Source organism: Juglans regia, chromosome 5 (genome assembly GCF_001411555.2).
Source record: "Juglans regia cultivar Chandler chromosome 5, Walnut 2.0, whole genome shotgun sequence".
Classification (NCBI taxonomy): Eukaryota; Viridiplantae; Streptophyta; class Magnoliopsida; order Fagales; family Juglandaceae; genus Juglans; species Juglans regia.
In genome coordinates, this window is record NC_049905.1 from 14,291,110 (window position 1) to 14,299,452 (window position 8,343).

At 38.2% G+C, this 8,343-nt stretch overlaps 1 protein-coding gene and 1 long non-coding RNA gene across 2 annotated transcripts; one reads left to right on the plus strand and one right to left on the minus strand.

Annotated features, from left to right (window-relative positions):
- Nucleotides 1-764: 764 nt before the first annotated feature.
- Nucleotides 765-3,764, plus strand: LOC108982703 (protein FAR1-RELATED SEQUENCE 5-like). The gene is made up of 7 exons (XM_018954141.2): nucleotides 765-827; nucleotides 928-1,020; nucleotides 1,135-1,619; nucleotides 1,708-2,503; nucleotides 2,654-2,986; nucleotides 3,152-3,451; nucleotides 3,711-3,764. The coding sequence occupies exons 1-7, from the start codon at nucleotides 765-767 to the stop codon at nucleotides 3,762-3,764; spliced, it is 2,124 nt and encodes a 707-aa protein (XP_018809686.2).
- A 1,070-nt stretch (nucleotides 3,765-4,834) lies between these two features.
- LOC109021220 lies at nucleotides 4,835-7,662 on the minus strand. Its single transcript, XR_001999242.2, has 3 exons — nucleotides 7,139-7,662; nucleotides 5,412-6,957; nucleotides 4,835-5,301 (listed from the first exon to the last, which is right to left on the minus strand). It is a non-coding gene; the product is annotated as an uncharacterized LOC109021220 (long non-coding RNA).
- Between the last annotated feature and the right edge of the window lie 681 nt (nucleotides 7,663-8,343).

Here is an 8,343-nt window from a genome sequence, read left to right on the forward strand (position 1 = left end):
TCTATAACCTGTTATAAGACTTTGGTAAGTGGCCAATGATCAGCTGCACTCTACTCCCAAGTTTCCTGCACAACTCTAGGCCATTTAAAACTGCTAAACCTTCAGCCAAGGAATTTGTTTCCTCGGCATAACTGGCAGCAAAGCATGCTATGAAACACCCCCAAGTCTCTAATGACCCCACCATCCCCACAATTTCCCAGGTTACTAAGAATGGGCATTGCTCATGGGATGTAGGCAAGTACACTTAATCTCAGTAATCTAGATAGCACATTCTAGCTCTTCTTTTTGGTCCAGAACATGCTTTTTCAACAAATGTTAACTGGTTTTTGGATTGACTCTTCGTTCTTTCAATCTATATATCTATCTTTCTTTCTTTCTTTCTTCTTTTTCCAATTCCTTTCGTCTCTAAATGCAAGCAAAAAAACTTTGGACTGTGAAGCACCTACATTGATGAACATGATCTAGTTGAGGCACAAAGGCCTATCATTGATGAAGCACCTGCATTATGCAATAAGATGAACATCAATTACCCTGCATTTTGCAATAAGATGAAGTCGAAGAACATCAAGTACCCTGCATTTTGCAATAGGTTTAGACTCTTTATCAATATTGTAATATTTAAGAACAACGCAGTTGGATTATTATGTTAATATATTGCAATGTTGTCATGTTTTCAATACTCACAATATCAATTCCCTATTGTCATGTTGATTTGTAAATAGTTAATATTTACATTTTACAATTCAATAGTTAATATTTTCAGAATGGGAAACGGGAAAGAACAGCCAACTACGCAGACATTATCTAACTCAAATCCCCCATCCGAGGTATGTGTATAATATGATTTAATATATCAATAATATTGGTATTTTTTATTCGATATTTATTTTCAAAATACATCAATAACTTTATCTAATAACATGTTAGGCCATACCATCAACTAGTCCAAACATCCCAAATTACATGCCTGGTTACTTTGGACCAGTGCCTACGTGGTCACCGACTTTTCTACCATATCCGGTTGGCAACCAATATCCAATCAACATACAGGTGGTGATAACTGATGATGATTTATTCTTAATAAGTTGGCTTCTTTGTAGGAGTTTAATTGCGGACTTTTTGTGTTTATTGCAGAATGCTGGTTACCCATTTCATCATATCATCGAACCTCCGACTCCTATCAGCAATACAAGCTCCGCCACAAGCAGAATAGTTGGTTCAGAGGATAATAAACCTGATGGTGGGGAAACTGAAGTGCCATGTACAAGTCCACAAGTTGAAGAATGTACTGAGGATAGACCAAGTCCTATGGAACCTGGTGATGGCAGTGCTGAGAAATCTCAGAATGTCCAAGTGGAGCATGATGATACAATTGAGGAGCCAAAATCAGGAATGGAGTTTAATTCCTTTGAAGATTTATTAAGTTATTATAAGGAATATGGTAAAAGGAGCAGGTTTGGGGTGATGACGAAGTGGACCGAGAGGGGAGAAGATGAGTCAGTTAGATGGGTCACCCTTACTTGTGCTCGCAGTGGGAAGGCGCAGAATAGGACGTTGAATGTTGCCAACCCACGTCCGACAGGGAAAACTGAATGTAAGGCAAAGATTAATGCCTTAAGGCAAGATGGTGTGCTTCGGTTGACGACAGTACATAATCCATAATCACGGCCTCAGTCCAAAGAAATCCCGTTTCTTCCGATGTAATAGAGAAGTTAGTGATGCCGTAAAAAGGGTCCTCGATACAAATGATTTGGCTGGCATCCGAACGAATAAGAGTTACAGATCTCTTGTTGTTGGCGCGGGTGGATTCGAGAACCTCCTATTTTTGGAAAAGGATTGTCGTAATTATATTGACAAGGCCAGACATTTACGACTTGGAGCAGGTGGTGCTGGAGCGCTGCGAGATTACTTTTTACGGATGCAGTACAAAAATCCTGGGTTCTTTTATATGATGGATATAGATGATGAGGGGAGGTTAAAGAACGTCTTCTGGGCAGACCCCCATAGTAGAGCAGCGTACCAAGATTTTGGTGACGTGGTCACATTCGACACCACATACCTAACGAATCGATATGGGATGCCCTTTGCACCATTTGTTGGTGTAAACCACCATGGACAGTCAATTTTGTTGGGGGCAGGCCTGATTTCCAGTGAGGATACCGAGACCTTTGTGTGGTTATTCGAGACATGGTTGCAATGCATGGATGGTATCGCTCCGAAGGCTATTATCACTGATCAGGATAGAGCGATGAAAAATGCGATCGCAATTGTTTTCCCAAAAGCCCGACATAGATTTTGTCTTTGGCATATACTAAAGAAAGTCCCCGAGAAGCTTTGCTCATATAGTTCGTACAAAACTGGGATGAAAAATGCATTGATGAAATGTGTCTATGACACCCAACTTGTTGATGAGTTTGAGAAATGTTGGGATCAGTTGATTAACACATACAACTTACATGAGAATGCGTGGTTGCAAAGCTTATATGTTGAGCGTGACCATTGGGTACCGGCATTTCTGAAGGAGTGTTTTTGGGCTGGAATGAGTACAACGCAGCGAAGCGAGAGCATAAATGCATTTTTTGATGGTTATGTTCATGCTAGGACAAACTTGAAGGAGTTTGTAGACCAATTTGATAATGCGTTGAAAAAAAAGATTGAGAATGAAAATCTTGCGAACTTCCAGTCATTTAATGCCACAATCCCCTGCATATCTAGATCTCTGATTAAAAAGAGGTTTCAAGAGTTGTACACAAATGCTAAATTTAAGGAAGTTCAGCAGCAAGTCAACGGCATCATTGACTTGAATCCAAAGTTACATAAAAGTGATGGTGCAGTAAAAACATATATGGTAGAGGATGAAGTTTGTTTAGAAGAGTTCACTAAGCTGGTTACCCATTTTGTGGACTTTAGTGACAAAGATGCAGTTGCAAAGTGCTCTTGTGGATTACTTGAGATGAGGGGGATATTCTGTCGACATATTTTGGCCGTATTCAGGTGTAACGATATTAAATTTTTGTCAGAAATCTACATTTTAGATTGATGGAGGAAGGATATTAAAAGGCGATACACATTAATCCACAGCAGCTACGATGGAGGGGAATAGCGGGCAGATGCTAATAGATATTCAACTCTTTTAAATATCTGTTACCAGATGATTACTCACGCAGCGGGTTCGAAAGATCATACTGAGGATGCGAGAACTAAGTTATATGCAATGATTGATTTGTATCGTGCCAATCAAGGACCCCCATCCATGACTCAAATTGGTTCCAATGTTGATAGTACGGCAAAGGACACTACGGTCGATGGTTCTAGGGAAGTACGTAGTCCGCGTGTTGTGCGAGGTAAAGGCAGACCTCCATCTCTAAGGAGAGCATCCAGGATGGAGATAGACATGCGGAAAGCTAAAGCAAAGACTAAGAAAGCACCAGCAAAGGGGAAGCGTAAAGAGGTGATAATATTTTAATATCCGCTTTTTATATATATTTTGTTGACGAAGAAAATTATTTAATTTTAATTTTTTTTTATTAAATCAATCATTAGCGGGATGGAGGACATACCCAAGTCGTGGATAGAGGAGATACACCGATCGTAGAAGTATGCAGGAATTTATTTGGCTCTTCTGAGATGGTATATTCGCTCCAGTTTATATATAAACCTATTACTAATTTCCATTATTAGGCTATATATTTACGTTTGATTTCTAGTAGGCTGTTCCAGAAAGAGAAAGCGTGGCTGTAGACGTTATTGGAACCGAATCTTGAGAAATAGTGATGCAGAGTCAAGAAAGCGTAAGTGGTTCATAGTTTTTTTTTTAAAGTAATATACTAATATATATTACTTGAATAATATATTTTGTTGTTTATTCTTTACAGATGCAATTTGGATTAGATGGATCACAACCGTTGCAATGATGGGTTCTAGGATAAACTTTTTGTCTATTGAATGTATTGCATGGGTTCTTTTAGTTATTGAAGGTATTTGAGCTTCGGGACTTTGTTGTAATGGTTGGGTTTGATAAATTAGTTGTGGATTGGATATATTTTGTGTATTTGAGGTAGAGACTTTGTTGTAATGGTTGGATTTGATAAATTAGTTGTGGATTGGATATATTTTGTGTATTTGAGGGAGGGACTTTGTTGTAATGGTTGGATTTGATAAATTAGTTGTGGATTGGATATATTTTGTGTATTTGAGGTAGGGACTTTGTTGTAATGGTTGGATTTGATAAATTAGTTGTGGATTGGATATATTTAGTTGTGGATATAAATTAGAGATTTTGTTGTAATGGGTGGATTTGACAAATTAGTAGCTTCAGTTGTGGATTGTTTGTTAATGTTGGAGCCCATTTTTCTTTCCAAATCAAACGTGTATAAGAGAGTAGTTCTCTGTGGCTGAAGAGCAGTTGCTTAAATGTCATCATAGGCCACTTAGTTGAGCCATTTGTCATGTCAAGATATTTGGAGAAGAATTCAAATTAGCAGCAAGTTATTTCCAAAATATCTTAAAGTAGTAATTGTTTTAGTTTAGCATTGTCATGTTTCGATTTCTTTTGTTCTAATGCCTATGATAGGCAGCAAGAAGACCCCTGCCTAATGCATATAATAGTACGATCATCCTTTAGAACTTAGTACTATCGTCAATCAAAGTTGCCGATTAAATATGTGTCGCAGTTTCAGTAGCAAACATATTTGGGGATGGGGTCTCCTGTGTACGGTAATTTTAAACTAAAGTGCTTGTAATGAACTCATTTTAAACACTTTTATTGATTCACTTTCACTAACAAAAATTCCAACCAGTCTCTGCAATCTGTTTCTGTTTCACAACCATTCTCTAGCAACCATAAACCGTTTCTCTAGCAAAGATAAACTTAAGTCCAATACAAACTGAAAACAAATGTACAAGTCCAATACAAATTTAAAACAAATGTATAAGTCCAATACCTAAACATAGAACTAACAACAATCCCAAATTACTTATATAACACTAGGTAAAATACATGTACAAATGCAAAACAACAATAAATCCGAAGTAGCGTGCCTACACGCCTTATTTTAGCTTCTTGTGCATTAAGCACCAACTCCTTTTGCATAACCTCGTCGCTTTTATTGGATAGTACCATCTGCACCCTCTCGAGGCGATTCACTATCTTACGCAGCTCAATCTCCCACTTTTCAAGAAGCTCGAGTATCTTCTCCACCTCTTTCTCTTTCTTTAACAGTTCATTCATTTTTTCTTCAACTTGTAGCTCAATCACTTCATTACCATCCAACCACTTGAAAAACTTACACTATGGTAAGCCTTGCTCATTTCATGCATATATTGTATTGTATTAGAAATGAATGAATTGTACTATATATGAAATTTATATATATATAAAAAATGTTTCAGGCAACAAATAATGTAGTTACCTGGGTATTGTACTTTGAACACCCTAAGAAGGGCCGTCTAGGATTTTTTGCAGTAGTTGACCATTTCAATGTGGCTTCGAGCTCGCAAAAGCATAATGGTTTTCCCAAAGTACGTTTGGGAAAAGATGAAGAAGATATTGATAAAGGTGATGATGACATTCTAAGATGAATCCCATAAAACAATTGAATAACAATTTTATATTGAGGGAATAAAATTGAATAGCAGGAAGTTTTAATTAAGTAACTACTAGCCATCATTCAAGTTGTATAAGTATGCTATGAGTGTTTAATTATTTTGGTGTTAGATTTAACAGGAAATCCTTAATTGCAGTTAACTATTTTCCCTTACACACATGCATTTATGATTGATAAGGGGGAGAGAATATGAATTATATCAAAAATGAAAAATGACCAACATTGTAGGTAGGCATTGAGCAAGTCATCAGCAAAATCAAAACCATACAGCACATATTTTTGCCAGCATAATGAAGATCCATCATGTTTGTACATAATGTACACGAAGTAGCAGGATCTGAGCACTTTTAGCAAATCCTCTGAAAAAATATGTAGTCAGAGAAGCTTAATTTTGAGTACCTATCTAGTATAGACCAAAGGCAACATCTCATCTGAACGAACCCTGTTTGAACTTTCCTATAACTTTGTTATGTTTTTATAGTAGTTTTTCTTTAATTGAGAAAAAGGTGAAACAATCTTGAATGATATTGTTGGTTCCATGATTTCTAAAGTTTGTCACAGTCCTCCTTTAAAACGAAACACCAAATACCAAGGACCCTATAATTAAGACAATCATGGAAGTCACCAACCAGGTAGATACACTGATTGCATAGAATGGATGATTGGGTTCAGTCCCAATCTCAAATTAGTATGTCCTTATGACGTGGAAGCGTGGGAATAAAGTTTTGTATCTATTTCTTTTTAAACCATAAAAGACGTTTGAATATAAATATATATATATAAATAAAATAAAATCTCCCCTTCTAACTAGTAATGTAAAAAGCTCACCTTGGTCTCGAGAACAGAATTTCAAAGGAGGAAGTTTCCCATATGGTTCCTAATTATTTTTCTCAATTCCAACAAACAGATTCCAAGGATGAAGTCAACCAACCCCATATCATACGCATTGACCACTCCCTCAAAACAGCCAGCAACTCAAAAGAGACAGTAGAAAAGGTTGAACCCAACATTGTTACATTAGAATTCAATCTCCCCATTAAGCTTTATATAGTACTAAAACACCCTAAATAAAATAAAAATCACTAAGAAAATTAACAAAAAGTGTGCAATCTTAATATTTAGTTGCAAAGTAGGGCCAATTAAGAATGAGAAGAACAAGGGGTAAGTGGCCACACAATGGAATCACCGACAAACAGAAGAAAGCAATTGTTGGAAAATGGATCCCTTATCACAGTAGAGTAATTCTACTCTTAGGCCTTGTTTCTCCAACACCACACACCCAAATACATTTCTTAGCATTCAAATGACATTTTCGTTCGTACATTGTTTCTCCTCGTAGTTATCTCTTGCACTGCAAAAAATATATTGCAAACTGCCCCATTTAATTCAAATGTAAGGTACAAAGATAAATATAAAAGCAAAAAATTCAAATTGCAAACTATATAAATAAACGGAATCCAAATCAAAGAAAATGTGAAAATCACAAGCACAAATTTGATTCATTAAAGTAAAAGCAAAAATCCAAATAAAACCTGGGAGGTCAATCGAGCAGAGGGAGGACCGTGTCCAGTCGCGACCTCAGGGGTGAAAGACGACGGGGATGGAGGTTCGGGGGAGAGGGAGGACGACGAGGATGGAGCTTTGCGAGGTCGTGGAGAATCCATTTCGGTTCGCGAGTTCGTGTGGGTTTATGGATATCAAGGCTGAAGAGGACAGGTAGATTAGGGTTTGGGTTCGTGCGAAACAGAGGGATGCGGGCTCTGGGTTAGGGTTCGTGCGTGGGGGAAGAAGAGAGTGATGGGATGCGGGGGAAGGGTAGATTAGGGTTAGGGTTCGTGAAGAACAGAGGGATGCGGGCTCTGGGTTAGGGTTCGTATGTGGGGGAAGAAGAGAGGGATGGGATGCGGGGGAAGGGTAGATTAGGGTTAGGGTTCGTGCGAAACGGAAGGGATTCGGTGCTATGGGTTAGGGTTCGTGCGTGGGGGAAGAAGAGAGGGTCTGGGATTAGGGGGGAAGGGAAGAGAGGGATGGAGCTTTGCGGGGGAAGGGAAGAGAACCGAAAGAGAACCCGAAGTTATGTGGGGGAAGGGAAGAGAGTGAATTACAATTAATCCAAACGTCGTCGTTTAGCATTAGTGCCACGTAGGTGCCGAGGCCGCAACGGGGACAAGGCGCGGTTGCGTTTAGCATTTTGGTTTATAATATTTGTTGCTACAGTTGCACACAACCAGATTGAATAGTCTTGGGCTTGTTTCGCCGTCAATGGACAACTAGTCAATGAGGTTGTTACACTGTCTCATCTAATTTAATTGCAAAGAGGACGACTTGCTCCAATAAGATGCAAGACTATTGCCAGTGCATATTACAGCTGGTGAGGAAGACTGCATGATCCAATAAGATTTCTTCCAGTTTCAGCTGCATGCATGCATATGATGCCCATTTGGCCTCGTTCCAAACGATTACGTACGTACAATTAAAAGATGGGCAATCAATCAAAATCATGAAAGGTAATAAATACCATAAACATGCATCACATCTTCATTGTCACAAGTCAAATATCATTAATGTGATCACATGTTCATTGACATAAGTAAGTATATATATGGAACGGGATGTTATGGGTAACCACACGTTAGCTGTGCGGCCTTCATTTCTTCAGGATAGGGTTCATCTACTACCGATGACTATAGCAACAACCTCTTTTTTTTTCAAAAAAGAGTGCACATTATTTATAACA

Excerpts from the sequence above, each read along its gene's own strand:
- LOC108982703 (XM_018954141.2), top strand. The coding sequence starts at position 765 with ATGGGAAACGGGAAAGAACAGCCAACTACGCAGACATTATCTAACTCA. Across the intron at positions 1,021-1,134 it reads CGACTTTTCTACCATATCCG|AATGCTGGTTACCCATTTCA; the intron begins GTTGGCAACCAA and ends TGTTTATTGCAG. Across the intron at positions 2,987-3,151 it reads TCTGTCGACATATTTTGGCC|ATGATTACTCACGCAGCGGG; the intron begins GTATTCAGGTGT and ends ATCTGTTACCAG.